The following is an 18,795-nucleotide window of genomic DNA, read 5'->3' as shown; positions in this document are numbered from 1 at the left end:
TCACGCAGTGAGATTTGTTGTTGCCTGCCTAGTTCATTTCTGATGACAGCGTTTAGCTACAGCAGGACACAGAACTGTCTGTCAAAGTGAAAATGTGTTAATAAAGTTGGCACTGACGGGAGGTTCCATAGGAAGGTTCAGTCTCGAGCTGCTTGACCAGAATATCGGGCATAAAGAGGTCAAGGGTTAAACTCTGGCCTTTTAAAACTAAATTGCAATGTATGGGGAGCAGTTTAACCATTACTGCAGGTAGGCATACGATGAAAATTACTTAGAAAATGTCTAATTTTTCGCTTGGCTAATCAGTTAACCGTCAAAATGTCTTCATATTTTGCTGTTACTAGCTAGCTGTTAGCTATGCTAATGCTAGCAAAGCTCATAAAAGCAGCAGTATGATTTAATAATTTACAATAAAACACTCAAAATGCAAAAAAAACATTTTAAATAATGCTTGGTTCAGCAGGGAGGCTTACATTTTCACTCTTTTGTGCATTCTTATGTTAAATGCTAAAGCAGAATCAGAAATATTATGGAAAACTATATTAAAGCTCAATCCTCTGCTTTTTTTTGTTGCTTTAGGAGACTATGTTGGGGACTTTTTTAATACTTCATAAAGTCTGAATCCATGAACCGTTTAATTATGGTGAACATCATTAAAAAAATACTTGATTTTTGGATTTGAGGTTATGAGAGAAAAATAAAAAAGATGATAAACCCTTTGCCTAGTCTTTGCCACAAACCAAAGCCAATCCTCACAAGCAAAACTCTTTGTCTGCCGCAGCTATAGGCTTTTCATTTCATTCAGCCTCCTCGTACATTTCTTCCGCTTAGCTATATTGAAAATACATTGCTTCTGTATTTATTGGTTGCATCTGTTAATATCTCTGACTTGTTTTTTTCTTAGAGCCGGATGTCAGTAATCAAGAGCCCACATGACTGATTGACTTTACATTCAGATATGTGATTGCCTGCGCTATCTGTTGACATGTTGAACTCTAACGACTGCATCTTGTCCCTGGACAGTTTATTTTTTGAAAAACCAATTGTTCACAAAGTGTAAGTACAGAGAGATGCGTCACACCATTACGCTTTGGTCGTCCTCTCTCAGCTGAATTAATGTATTTTGCTCTGGATTGTGTTTGACAGAAAGCCACTGCACCAGGAGCCCAGTCCATGGCGGCTGGAAGCACCTCCATCTCTTACTCATATTCCAGCCACTCAGGATATGCAGGAGGAGGCAGAGTCTCTCTCTACCCTATACAGTATGTTGTGCTCTGGATTAGAGTGAATTCCTTTTCACTTGACTTGAGTAAACTGCTCAGTATCTGGCCTATTGAAGCCTTGCTAAATTTAACTCTGTGGCTCACTGACACAATGGCTTCAATAGGCTTGAAACCTTTCCTAATTTTCCTTGATTTGCGTAAACAAACCAGGATTTGAGTCTCATGCTAGATTCTCGTAATCATCATTATGAGTGGAATTTCAAGCTGTAAATATTTTAATCTCATTGAAGCAGTGAAGCAATCTTAATTTTGAGTCACACTCATTAAAAGCACCAAATTATGTCTACCGGCAACTTCATTTGATTGAATTCTCTCTCTCTCTTTTCAATATTACTCAACAGGTTTCTCACAGAAACCCAAGAAGTTCCGCCCTCCTTATAAAGAATCTGCAGGCCTTAAGGTTTTCCCAACAAAAGTCAACCGCTGTTACAGTTTTAACAATGACGAGAAAAATATTGAAGCGACTGAAGGTGGTACTAGCAGCAGCACCATCAGATGTGGCAGCCTTTGGGGAGGTGAAGGGTTCAGGGATTACTCTCAGGGTGGCTATCAGAGTGGCAGAGGTGGAGATGAAACCCCACAGGACTCTGGTCGTGCAGGAGTCCACACTTGTTTGTCTCTAGATTGCACCAAAAACCCACCTCTACGGAGAAGGCAAGTGTCAGTTATTTGTCAAAATAACACTAAATGAATGCTAAATGAAGACTTATGTGTGCACATTGGTTTCAGATGTTGTCACTCTATTACATATTTTGAATTTGAATGAAATTTGCACTTTAAAGCAGTAACAACTGCCTGTGTCGAACAGCAAATGGTTGACATGTGGACATATGTGGCCGTAAAAAGCAGGTCAACAAAGTGTTTTTGTTCTTGTAGGCAGATGCAGAGAAGTATTTAAGCACATTTAGTTTAACTGGATCAATGTGATTTACTATAAAAAACACAATTTTGTTTTTTAGATTTGTAATGTGCATTTACTTGCTCTTTAATCCCTCAAAATGTTGCAATATATGATACACACCCTATCGTGTGAGGTGGACAGAAGAACATGAGAAGATGTTAAACCATCCTCTCTGTTAGCCTTGTTTTCAGGGGTCTAAATGCCTTTCCCTCTTCCGATAAACAACAACATTGCTGCAACAACAGTAGTCTTTCCTCTGTCCTTATGCCCTCTTTCACTTTCATTCTTTCTTCCCTCGTCCCTCCCACAACAGCTTGTTCAAGATTCAGGCGCTGACCAGTGGAGGTGACTCGTCAAACACAGATGACCTCAGTGGCAGTGGCAGCAACAGCCAGACAACATCCAGACTTCAAACTTTTCTCAGTCAGGTTACCATGACGACAGTGCCTCCTCCTTTTCAGCAGCCACAGGCGACAGTTGGCCACGCAGCTCCTCCTTTCCCCTCCAAGCCCCCTCTCTCGCCCCCTCCTTTGGGCTCATCTGCAGCGAGTGGCCAACCCCCGCAGCAGGCGCCACATGCAGAGATGCAGGACAAGGGCACAAAGAGAGCTTTCGTTCCACCCATGATGCCTCAGCCGCTCCACATACAAGGTGTTACACTACACTGACACAGTCAGAGACAGGTGCTGTGCTCGCTCTCTAAGACTGCTTTACCAAATGCTACACTTATACCTTCTGAAGTGTTACAGCTAATGAGTATGCCCACATCTAGCCCTGGCAGCAGCTGCCACAATGTGTTTGGGTGTGATGAGGTGAAATGAGGTGAGCTTCCCCCGTTGACTGTTCTGTTGTAATAAAACATACTGGTCACTAGGTGGTGAACAGTAGAAGAAGTAGACAGTAATAATAGAGGCCCTTTTAACTCCTTGTAGCCAACAAGCAAGATTGCGTCCTGCAGCAACAGAATCCCGTTATACTTTGTAAAGTTCCATATGAAATTGAAGGTGGCATTTAAATGTGGCAGAAAATTAAAGTGATGTTGTTTGAATTGTTCACATTTTAGGGTCTTCTGGGTCTGGAGTTTTGCGACCGGTTTCTGAAATCCGTATCCTTTTTGCTGTTGTGTGAATCAACGCAAGTTAAAATTGTTAGACGGTTTTTGAATATGCTTGAATGCTCGGAAAGTGATTTCATGTGATGCGGTTGGATTTCCTGACACATGCTTCACAGCAGTTAGGTTCAGATCCGTCTTCAACGAGTTCCCCTTTTTCAATTATGTTCAGTCCAAAGCTCTCGATGATGTAAGCATTTTTAGAAATAAACGTTAAAGACACAATGCTGAGCAATATTAATAACAAATAGTTTTCACCATCTTGTCACAACCTGTCAAAATAGACCATGTCTGGGAGTGTCTCCACATCTGTCTTTGGTTTGTTCACAGGTTCTTTACACAAGTAAAAACTTTGTAGCATGTGCTCCAACTGGATCTGGTAAAACAGTGCTGTTTGAATTGGCAATTATTCGCCTGCTCATGGAGACACCAGAGCCCTGGAAAGACATCAAAGCTGTATACAGTGAGTGTACAATACTATTGGATATAAGCTCTTAAATACCACTACAGAGCCAGTCTGAAGAGACTGGACCTAAAATCATTTTGCTCACTCACAGCTTGAGCTGCTCCGTATTGTCAGGGCAAGTAAGGGCAAACGGTGCTTTGATATGACACTCCTGACTGTAATTACACATTGGTTCGTTGAACATTTTTTTCTTAAGACTCGCTCATGTATGTAATTTCCAGCATGTTGTGATTTTTGATTCAATTATAGGTTTTGGATATTTCTGAGAAACAGACACGTTCTAAAAAGACTCATTGTTTGTTCTCACCAGTGGCCCCGATCAAAGCTCTCTGCAGTCAGTGTTTTGAGAGCTGGAAGAAGAAGTTTGGTCCTCTGGGTTTGAACTGCAAGGAGCTGACTGGTGACACAGAGATTGATGACTTCTTTGAGATTCAGGACTCCCACATCATTCTGACCACACCTGTGCGTGCCACTATGCAGCATCTCAATTACACAAGTGCAGCAAAAAATTAGGGATAGGGAAAGATACAGTTCAGTAAAAAAGTCTAATCTAAAGTCTTATTTTAATACATACTACAATATGCATATATTATTATGCATCCATAAAGTAATATATATGTATTTCCCTAGGAAAAATGGGACAGCATGACAAGAAAATGGAAGGATAACTGTTTGTTGCAGCTAGTCAGGCTCTTCCTTATTGATGAGGTCAGTGTGTTTGCCACATATTTTGCTCATGGAGCTATTTTTAAATGCTAATAGTACACATAATCTGACTGTATAATGGTGAATGTACACTAAGCGGGAAGATGCATTGGGTACAGTGTGTCTTCTTGTGGCACATTGTGTGATGACACATAATTAGCCTCTGCCCCCAGCAGTTTATTTTACTTGAGGTTAGCCATTAAAAAATTATAGCACATCTTGTTCCCGTTGTACGTGGTGTATGAGAGTGCACACAAACCTGCACGCTTCTTTTAGAGATTAACTCACTGGTGTTTGTAATAATATTTGATGATAAAGGATTGGTTAACTTAATTTTACCAGCTTACCAATACCCACTTTGAGTTGTTTCCATCCATCCATTCTCTATACACCGCTTTATCCTCACTAGGGTCAAGGGGGGTGCTGGAGCCTATCCCAGCTGACTTGGGCGAAGGCAGGGGACACCCTGGACAGGTCGCCAGTCTGTCGCAGGGCTACATATACAGACAAACAATCACACTCACATTCACACCTACGGACAATTTAGAGTTATCAATTAACCTCAGCATGTTTTTGGACTGTGGGAGGAAGCCGGAGTACACGGAGAAAACCCACGCATGCACAGGGAGAACATGCAAACTCCATGCAGAAAGATCCCAGGCCCAGACCGGGATTTGAACTTGCCGGGACCTTCTTGCTTCAAGGCGAAAGTGCTAACCACTATGGCACTGTGCAGCCCACTTTGAGTTGTTTCTGTAAGATAAAAAATGTTGTTTCTCCAGGTGCATGTTGTTAAAGATGTGACCCGTGGGGCCACACTGGAAGTGGTGGTGAGCAGAATGAAGGCAGTACAAACCTACAGGACATCACAGAATCCAGAGGCAGGCCTTTCTATGAGATTTGTGGCTGCATCAGCCACCATACCAAATATATCAGATGTAAGTGCCTGAGAGTCAGTCACCACTTTCTCCTGTACCTGTTTGCACTTATCTGTGTTGTAAATCAGTAGCCTGAACTGGCTGCCTGTTGTTAGATAGCAGACTGGCTGTCAAATGAGGGCGGCCAGGCCACATATCTGGATATGGATGAGAGCCACCGTCCAGTGAAGCTGAGGAAGGTGGTGCTTGGATTTCCCTGCAGTCCAAACCAAACTGAATTCAAGTTTGACTTGTCACTCAACTACAAGATGGCAAACATTATACAGACTTACTCTGACCAGAAGCCTGCCCTAGTGGTAAGAGTATGCTGTATGTTTTCTGTTTTGTTTTGTTTTTTTTGCATGTTTTAGGTTTCTTTTTGAAAATGAAGAATTGATGTAAATTGTGAATTAGCTTGCCTCATTATGTGATTATTATGTTTCCCTGTAGTTTTGCTCTACAAGGAAAGGAGCCCAGCAATCGGCTGCAGTTCTGGCCAAGGATGCTCGATTCATAATGAGCATTGAGCACAAGCAAAGGTATCAGGCTTCCTTATCAGTAGTGGCAAGTTCATGCATAGGCAGCTTCATATCAAAATATTTTGGTACATTCAGTTTCACATATTTCGTTTAAAACTTTTTCTGCTGAACATGGGTGATCTGTTTGACTCTGCAGGTTGATAAAGTATGCAAACTCTATTCTAGATACCAAGCTGAGAGGTAAGGCCTCTGGACAACCTTTAAAACTCTCTTGAAACTCATTATCACACATATACAGGGGTTTCATTGTTTAAAACACACTATACTGTGTGGTCAAATGTGAATAGGCACTTACTTTTTTATGATTATCGCTTTGGAGCTTCAGTACTGGGATTTGCCCTTTAGTTTCACTTAGATTACCCTTTAATGCTATAGGTACAGTGAGACAACTTTGTGGTTTATTTCAACATTCAGTGCCCTTGTGCAGAAAATGAGGCCCACAAAGAAATGATGTTCTGAGTTTGGCATGTAAGAACTTTACTCAGTACCATTCAGCATCAGTGCTTCTGTGTTGCTCTTGTGGCTGCAGTCAGGTTCAAAACATTATAGAAAATGTGTCTGTATGTGTATAAATGTCCAGGATTAGATGTTCAGCAGTAACATAAAGTTATACTGTACAAATGTCTAAATATTCTTGGTTGTTGTGTACTTTATTGGGTGCTGTGCAAAAAAACATGAGGCTTGTTTTATAGTAAGAGCAACTATTTTGTTGCTTTGTATACAGTTGTTTCAAACTTTGATTCAACAAAATAGGCTTGTAGCCATTTAGGTCCAGACGTAATCAGAAAGCACAGATTAGTTTGTCAGATGCATAACAACATTATGATGTGTTTTCCATCCAGATCTGATGATGTTAGGGGTTGGTTACCACCATGCAGGAGTTGACGTGTCTGATAGGAAGCTGGTAGAAGAGGCCTTCACCCTGGGAGACCTGCCCGTCCTCTGTAAGGCATAAATATGCATTGTAAAACAATATGTGACCAGAGAGGCGTGCAGCATGATCCTCTCTTTCATTTTCCTTGCAACAGTGCAGACAACAGGAAAGACGAGTATCACCGGTTGCAACAGTATTTTATCTGTATTGTTTTGACACAATTCCAGATCCAAGATTTGTAACCACAATATTGTGTAAAAATTATCCAATCAATACAAATGTAGTATTTACAAAATATATGGTAATAATAGTATACCAACATTTATAAAACATATGCATTAAAATGGTGTGTATTGGCAGGTTTTGTATTGATGTGCAGTAGTTTACTAACTATCATCATAAGTAGCAAAGAGACTGTGAAACTTCTAATTTGACAGCTTCATCTTAAGATACAATATTTTCATGTCAGCAATAAAGATAACACTGGATTAACTGATATCTATTGATATTGATTGTATAGCAACTTATTGGTGTATCCGTAATCAGGAAAGGCCAACAAAACATTTACCACTTACTGATCAAGTGTAAAATCAGATTTAAATGGTATTTTATAGGGGCTGAATTGTGTTTGTGGTCTGATTTCTACTCTCCTAGTCACTACCAGGACTTTGGCCATGGGGGTAAACCTGCCAGCTCACCTGGTGGTGATCAAGTCCACCATGCAGTATGTCTCAGGCTCCTGTGAGGAATACAGCGAAGCGGACCTGCTACAGATGATAGGCCGGGCTGGAAGACCACAGGTACCAACAAAATTGTAACACAAAAAGGCACATCTGTGTTCATTGTTTTGCAACAGTGCAAAGATGCGTGATTGTAAAAATTTAGACTTTGCAACATACAAATTGATGTCACTGCCTTTGATCGTTTCCTCCTGTAGTTTGATTCTTCAGCCACTGCAGTGATCATGACCAAGATTCAAACCCGAAACAAGTACATGCAACTCATGAACGGGGCAGAAATCATTGAGAGCAGGTATTATAGATGGCAGCTGTGTTCTGTTGTTATTTCACCTCTGTAATTGTGGTCTTCCAGTTTCTCCCTTTCTCACATGCAAATACATCCAGGAGAGAGGCATCTCACAGTGGTACATGAGGTAACTGTAGACGTCTTTTATCCAGCTTACACAGTCACCTGGTGGAGCACCTGAATGCTGAGATTGTTCTCCAAACCATCAGTGATGTCAACATGGCTCTGGACTGGATCCGTTCCACGTTCCTCTACATCAGAGCCCTGAAGAACCCCACACACTACGGTCAGAGTCCAGAACAGAAATAATCTGTCAGAATTAGTGGCTGCCTTCTATACCACTGTTAGATAGTCACTTTATTTTAATTTTGTTTCAGGTTTCTCTCCAAATTTAGACAGATATGGTATTGAAGGAAAATTGCAAGGTGGGCATTAAAATATTTATTTATGCTACTCTACCTAGCTGTGTACTTACTTACTGTAATAATTATGCACACAGATGATGCTATTCTACTTTTGCTTCTGTTGTTTATTCTGTCCTGTTTAGAACTGTGTCTAAAGAACCTCAACTCTCTGTCCTCCATTGGTCTGATCGATATGGATGAGGACATCAACATCAAACCAACAGGTAGAGGTTCAAACAGGTGGTTTTAATTGTTGAGAGTTTTACATTTGCGGTAACATGGATGAAGTTTCCACAATTGACAGCTACAGTAAATGGCTCTTTCTAAAGTAGGCTTAACGCTCAAAACATTCAACTATTAAGCTGTTTGTTTTTGCTCTTCACAGAGGCTGGCAGGCTGATGGCAAGATACTGTGTTGCCTTTGACACCATGAAACAGTTCAGTAAAGTGACGGGCACTGAGAATCTTTCTGATCTGGTAGGCTTTCATTTGAATGAGAAAGTGTGTCCGAACCTTTGACTGGTTGTGTATATCAACATTCTGTGTTCTTACGCTGGAAGCGAGTCTTGACCTTTGCAGTTTCATCTTTGACATTTTGCAGTTATGTCTGGCCTGAGATTCTTCCTCTGTGTCGCTCTGTCAAACAGACTAAAGTCAGGTGGAATCAGCTGGATCCTTGCAAAAGAAAATATATAACAATTAGGAACCTACATGTAAAGCACTGAAAAGAAACGAGTTTTCAAATCCAAAGTGTTTGCACTGTGTGTATAGATCGAGCTGGTGTCAAGGAGCAGAGAGTTCAGCGACATTCAGCTGAGAGTGAATGAGAGGAGGCCCTTGAACACTTTGAACAGGGACAAGAATAGAGTCACCATCAGGTCCAGCACCTCAACACCATTGAGAACCGCATTTGTCCCATCAGAAACTCTGTTCTTTTCTTTTGAATTGAAAATGTATCGTAGCGAAGATATACACAAGCCATTGAATGTATTTTTTACAGATTTCCCATTGAAGGAAAGATCAAAACCAGTGAGATGAAAGTAAACTGGTAGGTTTAGTCATTCAGTGTATTTGATGTGGCGGAACTGTATTTGAGTAGTGTGTGAATTTTACTCTGGGATTTCCATTTTTGCCATGCACTGTATTATGGACTGTACGTGATGTGTGTTCATTGCCTTGTAGCTTGATTCAAGCTCAGCTGGGTTCCATCTCAATTCAAGAGTTTGGACTTACACAGGACACAGCAAAGATCTTCAGGAACGGGATGCGCATCAGCAGATGTACGTTGGGAAATCAGAAATGTCAAAGTGCTCTGTGTCTACATTTTTTACACTTTGATCATGTTTTGATCTCAATCAGGCCTTTCAGAGTTTCTGACTCAGCGATCCAAGACAGGTTTCTCTGCTGTGCTGAGCTCGCTGATCTTGGCTAAGTGCTTTAGAGCCAAGCTTTGGGAAAACTCGCCCTATGTTTCCAAACAGCTGGACAAGATAGGTGGATGCATTACTGTGTTCAAACTGCATACTATACAAGACTCATTCTTGCATATTTCCAGTTAAATGTGATAATTAATTAGCCAGATATTTTTCCTGTTGGATGCATATTCAGCTAATCATTTAATAATAACGTGCTGTGTCTCAGGCCAGTTCCTGTCTACTGCCATGGTGAACAGCGGACTGACCACTTTCAGCAAAATAGAGGAAACCAACGGCAGAGAGCTTGAGCTGGTCAGTCTGTCTCTCTTTGATAGGCCAGCGTGTTTGATTTAACCACTCAGTGGGCTGTTTAGTGGTAATGTAGACACCAGGCTTTGATGCTAGTGTAGTGAGGGCTGGTGGCAGACATGGGTTTTACTCATGTGTTATTACATGTTGTCAAATAGTTACCTTCTATAACAAATGTGCTTGTGATTTCAACCTTTTGATGGCTCAGGAGGAAGTTTCACCACACTAAACCTCTGCTAAGAGCTATTTTTACCTCTGCACTATGGCACTACTTCCTTAACACTGTAAGGTAGTTGTAAAATTTTCAAAAATGCTAGATGATTTTTTTTTGCGTCATCCCATATTTCAAAAAACTGTTTGCCGATTGTTGATTCTGCTGATTCAAAATCACTTAGTTGATAATAAGCTAAGCACTTTTTAAAAATTTCTGCGCTGATAACTTCAGTTCTACCTGCATACAAGATGAAAAAATAACTGTATAAAGCATTTTAATGTTATGTTTGCTCACTGTTTCTCCTCAAACAGATTCTCAACAGGCATCCACCCTTTGGAAACCAAATCAGAGAATCTGTCATTCATCTCCCGAAGTATGAAGTTACTCTGGAGCAGGTAAATGGCACAAAGCTGTAATATGAAAAAGACCAGCAGTTTGTACGTGTCACATATATTTTTAGTTTATGTTGGTCAGACTCCTAAGATAATATTTGATGTTTAACTCAAGTAGATATCTCTGTGATTTAAAAAAAAAATGTAATTCTCTTTCCATTACCTATTAGTGGTAGCCTAGCCGCGCGAGACAACCCACGGCAACGAATTTAATTCTCTGCCAGGGTGGGTCTAGTTACCCTCGGTAAGCCTCGAGGTTGGATGCTCCTAAAACTGGCCGACGATTCACCATGAAGTGTAGAGTCAGAAGGCGGGCGTAACTAAGTGACGACAGAGGCGCGACGATTCTGACAGAAACAACCGGAAACAACCATAGAAACAAGGATAGACAAGAAGATGGCTGCACACAATAAACAGTTATCTTTCGACTCGGCTTTGGCCACAGCCCTTAAAGATTTGAAGCTAAAATTCGACTTGAAAGATAAACAAAGGATAGGATAAGAAAGATAAATAAGGCTTCACCGAACTCCCGCATCCTCTGATTTCCGGCGCTCTAGGAGCTACGTCAGCCTATTCGTTGCGCTGATTGGTTGTATACCTACCCAATTGCTGCAGAGTGATCTGAAAGACAACTTTTAGCCCGCCTCCCTCCCTGTCGAGAGTTCCTAGACCCTTGCGTCTTCAGACCTGGGTCTAGCGCGGCTAGGCTATATTAGTGGAAGAATAAACAAGAAACACAAAATTAGAATAAAGATTGCTCAGGTGTTTAAAAACATAGACAATGAGTGTGTTCCAGATACACATTTCCACAAAGCCTTTGGCTCTTGACAATTTGTGTTTCCACAAGAGCTCCAATTGTCAGTCTGATGTAAATGTGACTATGAGGTGAACCGAAAAAACAAATAGCATTCTTACAGCTAAACTCTCTCTGAAGAGCTGTCTTTTACTGTCTGTCTTCCATTTTGTTTTAACATTAAATGCGTTTTTTGTAAGTTGCAGAAGAATGCAGTAGTTTTGAAGCAGCTTTTTTGTAAGGTTCATGTACATGAGCCTCTATAAGGATCTGAAGGGCAGATTTCCTACATTACTTATTTATTTTATAGTCAATATCACCTCTATTTATATCTAAATTGTCCTTGAATCTGAAAGCTGAATTTATCTTTGAGTTGCTGGAAGCCTGATCTTAGTTTATATACTGATGTCTGTGAGCACATTGGAGACCCAATCTTTACATTGATTGTCATTTTTATCTGTGTCATTTGAAAAGTATTGTAAAATTTCATCTGCTTTCCTCTAATTGAACAGTTTAAGTGCTTTTTTCTACATATATGGGGAAGTAAAGCTCAGTTAATCTGAATCATGTTTCTCTCTCTGTTGTGTTTTGTAGCTGCCACGTTACAGCGGTGCCAGAGCAGAGATTGTAGTGAAGGTGAACCTGAAAAACCGAGCGCAGCTTCTGTCAAAGAGAACAGCTCGAAACCACCACTATGTCTCTCTGATCATCGGAGACTCTGACAACACTGTCGTCTTTTTACAGAAACTCACGTGAGGAAAGCAAAATTGTCATAGGCTCACAAAAATTTTGCATTGTTTTTTATTTTCACTTAAAATCAGAACACAGACTTTCTTTTACTATTGTGTAAAAGAAGACAGAATTCTTTTTACGACATTGATTTTCAGTCAGCATCCTGTTGTTTGTCTTCTAGGGACCTCGTGCTGCTGAAGTCTGGTAGCTGGTCGAAGAAGATTGATGTGGCAAAAGCCTCTAGAGGAGAGGAGCTCAGTGTCAATCTGATCAGCTCAGAGTATGGTAAATAATGGAAATACCTTTACAGTGTAACACAGAAATGCATCCATGGCTTCTATGTTGTTTTGTTTTAAAACACTGCTTTGTTACATGTATAAAACTGAAAAACAAGTTCTAGTGTGCCACTCTAAATGATGCAAATATTCAGTTGTTCTATTTTTCTAAAGCTAAATATTCTAATACTTGGAGAATTTTAAAAAAGGAGATTGTCTTTTTTGCTGTGCTGACATTAAAATTGATCAAATCTAACCCATCAAGTAGAATTGATAAAGTGGTTACACTGTGCACATCTATTCTGTGGACTCTTGTACAGAACTGTGTAGATGTTCTACTGAAGAACTACATTTACTGAGCATTTTTGCCTTTGTCTCTTCTATAGTGGGCCTGGACATCCAGCAGAAGTTTACTGTGCACTACTCTGCAGCCAGGATGTTTGGGAGGGAAAATCCATACAATCAAACACACATTCTTGCTGGACAGAGACCACAGCAGCCTGAGCTGAAACCACCATCTACAAATCAGGCTGCAGCTCAGAAGGAAAACACCACATATGCTAAAGACCAAGGTTAACACGTAGTAGCTCTGCAGTGGATGATTTTGTTGATGCCTAAATATGAAATTGTTTGTATGTATATAGTATTTCTTCAACAGCAGATTTTTGTTTGACGTGTGTTTTTTCTTTTCCTTGCAATCAGATTCAGGCAGTAAGAGACAGTGCAACCACTTCTGCAAGAATAAGAGTCTCTGTGGGCACGACTGTTGTAAGCATAGTAACACATCTTTCACTGTGCATTTGTCATTTATACATTTCTGTGTTTACCTGTGTGCCTCTTAGGAATACAATCCTTCCAGTCCAGTTCGTAAGAGTATTTATGATTCTCCTCCAAAGGTAAAGTCGGAGTAACTGTGGCAAAGAAGAGGTCAGCAATACAGGAGTCCAGTTTCTCCTCCTATTTGCAAGACCTGAGGATCAGATCTGACACTCTAATGCAGACGCCTGTGAAACGACTCAAGGTGAGCAAGAAAACAGCTGGGATTTTTTTAAGCCTGTATTTTTTTCAGTATTCCTGAAGTTGCCTTATATATATAATCAGGCAGATGCCAGAGTTATCCCAGCATAGAACAATAGTTGATGACACCTTCTAAGAACTTTAATCCAGCACTGAAGGAAAATCACCAAAACCACGACAAGAGAATACAAATGAAGTTCAGTTTTTGTTTCAGTTCTGTGTTAATTGTGGTTCACTGACTCAAGCAGAACAGGCATTTTTGTTTATGAAATGGTCAGAAATAACTGCACAATGCACAGATTTATTTGAAATAAGGACACACACTCTCATTGCTTTTACTGTATGCATGCTGTTTGTAGTCCTCCACCAGACAGGAAAAACCCCGACAGCACAGATGAATATTATGCAAAGGGGATGTATGAAAGATTTTTTTTCTCCAAAAACGCTTCATATTAAATCTGCAGAAGCTGATGAGTCACTTTCAAGTCAGCAATGGTTGAACTAAGACTGAAAGAAATGTCAGTGATATAAAGGCTGGAAAAATAAGACATACACCAAATAACTAATAACATATTAGATAAATATCATACATGTTTAGATCCAGAAAATGTCTTAAGTTTGTGCTTGACTTATTGAATATACCTTGCACTTAAAAAAGGCTATATATACTAAATATTTAGAGTAATATTTTTATACTTGTAAAAGATGCAAATTAAATACAGTATGTACACTTTTAAGCTCATTCTATATAATATTCAAGATGCAGTAAATACTATACATACAAATATCCAAGCTGCATGTGCCTTGTTTACACACATACTACTGTACCAAATGTGTATGACAAATTTAATCTTTGTGACTAAGAAACATATCCTCTGCACATTAAGTGTCAGTCTTTATTTCCTCAGATGAAAATGAGCGAGGAGCCCACGTCCGTCAGCCTGCAGGAGTTTGCTTACAAACCCAAACAGATGCTTCCTCCTGTTTCCTGGTATTCACAGTTTATGCTGACGTTTTAGATTTTCATCTGACTCTTAAGTGCAGTCTTCAGAATAGAGTTCTGAACAACTGCTCCTATCAGAAATATTCATATCCTGCTCATATCCTGATCTGAAGGTATGGAGGAAGTCACTATAAAGCCTCGCCAAGACCTCACGCTGCGACTGACATGAAAGATGAAAACTGTGCTGAACTGCCAGACGTAATTTGTCTGGACGACCTTGACAGAGGTGAGCAAGTAGCATGAAGAAGGTGACTCTATTCCACACATTCAGTCTCTTTTTATTCATGTCATATTCTGCTGTCTGTCATCATTAGCTTCTCTCTCTCTGTCTTTTTGAGGTGATGACGACTATGTAGACGAAATGCACAATATAGTGGGAGAGGATATCCAAACTGCTGTTTCATTCAGTGCTCACTATCAAAGTACTTCAAACTAAATGGTTTCAGTTAGACTAATCAGCACACAGACCATCCTGGTGGTTTGCATGCTTTAGCTTACAAACCACAAAACTCATTTAATTATACTCCTACAGTTGACATTCATTAAGGGTTTGATGTCCTAGCTATGGTTTTCAACTGATGCGTGTGAACTACTAGTATATCTTGCTGGGATTTACATGTACAGGCCAATGCAGTGGTTTTATAAGCTGGGATTTCAGAGAAACAAAGCCAGGATATAAATAACCAGCAAACACACACTGTGGATTTTGTGGATGGAAGATAATCTTTATGTGTTATGTTAAAAAAAGCTTGTTCTTTGGCTGAAAACATTTAATTTTGGGGTTAGAGCATCCACAATAGAGCAAAACAACATGCATCTGACACAAACAGGAAAGGTGATGAACTGTTTTAATGTTGACGGATTACTTATCGCAGACTAGTCTCAGAAAGTTTATATTACTCAGCCTTGAAGGTAGGACAGCAAATCTGTTAACCATTTGGTTTGGTGTATTTGTGATTTTAGGAGTAAGATGACAAATTTATCCATCTATAAAAATAAGTTGGTATCTGTACCAAGCAGACAGTGCAGTATTATTTGATGGTGTGCTCATCTTTTTTTAAATGCATTTGTCTTCAGGTTCTTCGGTGTGGATGATTCCAGAAACAAGAGGTGGGAGTCAGAACGCTAAACAACATCTAAACCAGATCAATACCACCAGCTCAGCTTGCTCACAGAGGTCCACCACTGTGTCGGAGGAACAAGCTTCATCGTACCAAATGCCAGCTGTCACCTTTGACCTTGGAAACGAATGGGACGACTGGGGAGACTTTGACGACGAGAACTTGGTGCATGCCAGCGAGACCTCATTGGCCTCTTGTGTGACTAATTCCAGACCTCAGGTCCAGCAGAGTGTGGAGTACAACACTGCAGGTAGAGTGAAGCTGGAGTTCTTACGTCAATAGCTATGGCATTGTACTACCAAAAACAGCTTTTAGACATTCCATGTTTTCTTTTCTGTCTGTTTTAGTCACATAATACACACAGGAGTTAGTACTTGATTCCATAACCATTGTTTTTGATGACCGCAGCCATGCCTCTTGGCATGCTCTCCACCAGCTTCAGACATTGTTCTGCTGTCATAGCAGTCCATTCCTGTTGCACAAATTCAGATAAATTCGTTTTGTTTTTGGGCTTGTGATTCTCCATTTTGCGTTTGATGATTTCCACAGGTTTTCGATTGGATTTAGATCTGGTGATTGAGCAGGACAAGGCATGGTTCCAGTGTTCTGGTTCTCCATCCAGGCTTTAACTGATCTAGCCGTGTGGCAAGGGGCATTGTTTGGTTAGAAAATCCAGTCATTGGAGGAAGAAAGAGTTTTCCAGCTAATGGAAGAAGACTCTTTTCAAGAGTAGCCCTGTACATGACCCGGTTCATTTCCTGTTCCACTCAAACTGAAACAACCCCAGATCATCACTGTTTCACCCCCACATCTTTTGTTATGACATTATGTGAGAGCTGACAACTTCTGAGTTGTGCTATAGCTTGAATGTCAGCAGGAAACCACTCTAGGCCTTTGCATGTGCAGTGCTGCTCATGACATGAAATGGCCTCTTATAGACCCATAAGATAGTACATCAAATAGGACAAAGTATTATATAATCAGCTGCATTTTTTGCCATGTTCATTGTATTCTTCAGGTAATGTACCTTTAGTGGTACCAGTCATTAAAATGAACAGGAAATTGAAGAAAACAAGGGTGGTCTAACATTTTTTCCATGACTGTATGTTTTTTATGTGCAGGCTATGCTTCTCCATCAGCGCCAATGTTTCTTGGTCGCTCACAAGCCAAACCCTGTATCAGCACTACACCACTTAGGTAAGGCCAGAAAATTATGCACATATTACCCTCAGTTCAAATCACAGAAAATACAGCTGCCCACGAAGGTAACAGCATTTGTTGTATGTTTTTGTTTTAGATTGACTTCAACAACTGTGAATTCTGACATCAGGACGCTGGAACCTTCACCAGTAAGTCAAACATTCACACCACAGAAAAGAATCACACTTGACTGGAAGAAAAAGGTGTGCAAATGCGGATGAATGCATGTGTAAATGTTCTTGAGAGTGTGCAGAGTTTGTGGCTAAATTTAAAATTTAAAATCTCTTACTTTGACCTTGAGACACCTAGTGTCATGATCCAGTAATGCAAAAACTATGCTAATCTCGTGGGACCTTGTAACAGTCGAGGTGTTCAGACATGCCTCACTTAAGTTCTCTGATCCACAGCCTTTAAGTGATATTTATCATATTACCCCAATCTTAACAGTCACTCCTTATCACTGAAATCAACTCTCACTGTGTTTGAAATTCTTCATAAAGTCTAAACAGTCGACGTATTAGCGAACTTAATTCACTACTCAAGAAAAGCATACACCTATCTCCGCACCAGGGGCATAATTTCTGTTTTCAGTCTATCTTTATACTGAAGCACAATGCTGATTAAAAGCATCCCCTGTTAGTCGAGGACACTTTCATCCACTTCTAATGGCACCTTCACATATGGTTAGGGGTGTGAAAAGCTGCACTGTTTTGCTGTATTTTTCCACCTGACATTTAAAATAGAGTTTTTTCTGTTTGTTTTTAACAGTTTTGAAAGAGTTGAAAAAAATAAATTCCAAAGCTCAGCTTATATACTGTACAGACATGTTTAACCTCTGTATTCCACAACTGTATGGATTCATCTAAACTTAGAAAACAAAGTAGCAAGTAAAATGCATTTTCTTCTAGCTGATGGGATTTTCACACCATGGACAGGAATATTCTGTTAGTTTATTTATAGGACATGAATCCTTTTGCTACAGAAACCCCCTCGTAGTGTCACTATTTATTCTATCGCCTTTGTCATTGATAAGCAACTATATGCAAACTGACCACTATTCTTCTCTGTATTTACATACTGTCCCCTCCCAACTGTCTGTCTGACTGTACAAAATGTTTGACTCTATAAATGTTCTGGGTCGGCTTTCCTTCACAGACTCATGCTCTGTGTTAGTAACCCCACTGAATACCAGAATACTAATAAACACCAGACTACAGTAAACTTTGTAATAGGTCTTTAGGTAAATCTCTCCAACAACAGCAAAAGTTTCTGACTCCAAGGTTAAGCTGCATCAAAGGTGTCTGTTCACAGCTTAACCTTTCTGAAATCCTAATCGGTGTACTGTCAGCCGTTGAGCTTCATACAATATGTAATGCTTGTCTCTCTTCCTCTTTGTGCAGAGACCAAACATTTTCAACGAGGAGATCACAGCAAAAATACCAGAAAATCCCCCGAAAATGCCTCATGAGACCCTAGTGAATAAAAGGCTGGATTTTTTCTCCACGAGAATCCCAGTCAGTGCGAGCTCATCTGTCAACAGAAGGTAGTGGAAAGTTTTTAAAAAAATGCTTTTATTTTGACTTTTTGCAATGTTTTTTTAAGAAAATGATGAAAACGAGTGTACTTTGTAACATGAATGATGGACACCATTTCCCTCTTTTTTCACTCACCATTAATTCTGCTCCAACAGCAAAGAAGAGGAAGCATTCCTTGGCATATTTGATGGCATATTTTAGAAATATTTCTGGCATTCTGGCAGGATACGGCTTTCTTTATGCTGTCTTTCACTGTCACTTTTGAGATTTACATTGCATTTTAGACTGTTGCAAATTCCTGTTCTCATTTATTTATGTTGTAAATGAAACAAGTTATGTTAGTTGTAATTGTTCCAAATGTAATTTTATTGGTGTATTTATTGATTTAATAAAGTCTGTGTTCATTGGCTGGTTCAGTGCCGTCTGGAGGAGTAACTTCTCAACATATAAACTGACTTGTAGATAAATTACAAGCAGCTTTTGGATTAATGCTTGAAAATACATTTACTTAACTACTATACTGAAGTAAAATCTGAGGTAGGTATACTCTTTCTATTTGTGGC

At 39.9% G+C, this 18,795-nt stretch overlaps 1 protein-coding gene across 4 annotated transcripts; it reads left to right on the top strand.

Moving 5' to 3' along the window:
- The first annotated feature begins 6 nt into the window (after positions 1-6).
- On the top strand, positions 7-18,648 carry hfm1 (helicase for meiosis 1). 4 transcript variants are annotated; one of them, XM_051952832.1, is made up of 39 exons: positions 13-249; positions 905-1,056; positions 1,147-1,262; positions 1,625-1,937; positions 2,498-2,835; positions 3,248-3,289; positions 3,415-3,485; positions 3,626-3,758; positions 4,072-4,223; positions 5,249-5,404; positions 5,500-5,700; positions 5,834-5,922; positions 6,059-6,102; positions 6,765-6,866; positions 7,451-7,596; positions 7,734-7,828; positions 7,975-8,108; positions 8,200-8,247; positions 8,370-8,450; positions 8,612-8,703; positions 8,998-9,104; positions 9,227-9,274; positions 9,409-9,506; positions 9,586-9,720; positions 9,868-9,953; positions 10,476-10,559; positions 11,944-12,101; positions 12,263-12,366; positions 12,743-12,928; positions 13,059-13,124; positions 13,253-13,377; positions 14,282-14,364; positions 14,490-14,602; positions 14,715-14,798; positions 15,454-15,747; positions 16,619-16,694; positions 16,795-16,846; positions 18,098-18,240; positions 18,388-18,648. In XM_051952832.1, exons 2-39 carry the CDS (start codon positions 986-988, stop codon positions 18,431-18,433), a joined length of 4,512 nt encoding a protein of 1,503 aa, XP_051808792.1. In that variant the 5' UTR covers positions 13-249; positions 905-985; the 3' UTR covers positions 18,434-18,648. The 4 variants fall into 4 exon arrangements, with proteins under 4 accessions (XP_051808794.1, XP_051808792.1, XP_051808793.1 ...); XM_051952833.1 differs by having other exon boundaries at positions 19-249; positions 1,024-1,056; XM_051952834.1 differs by lacking the exon at positions 14,715-14,798 and having other exon boundaries at positions 7-249.
- Positions 18,649-18,795: the final 147 nt, after the last annotated feature.

The sequence above is a fragment of the Acanthochromis polyacanthus genome, chromosome 9 (genome assembly GCF_021347895.1).
Source record: "Acanthochromis polyacanthus isolate Apoly-LR-REF ecotype Palm Island chromosome 9, KAUST_Apoly_ChrSc, whole genome shotgun sequence".
NCBI classification, from domain to species: Eukaryota; Metazoa; Chordata; class Actinopteri; family Pomacentridae; genus Acanthochromis; species Acanthochromis polyacanthus.
The sequence above is the reverse complement of the archived record's forward strand: the minus strand, read 5'-3'. Positions and strand labels throughout refer to the sequence as shown.

What these genes read in the sequence shown, in the direction of transcription:
- hfm1 (XM_051952832.1), top strand. Translation starts at nt 986, where the DNA reads ATGTTGAACTCTAACGACTGCATCTTGTCCCTGGACAGTTTATTTTTT. An exon ending in ACATCATTCTGACCACACCT is followed by an intron (nt 4,224 to 5,248) that starts GTGCGTGCCACT and finishes TTGTTTCTCCAG; the next exon opens with GTGCATGTTGTTAAAGATGT. An exon ending in CGCCTGTGAAACGACTCAAG is followed by an intron (nt 13,378 to 14,281) that starts GTGAGCAAGAAA and finishes TTATTTCCTCAG; the next exon opens with ATGAAAATGAGCGAGGAGCC.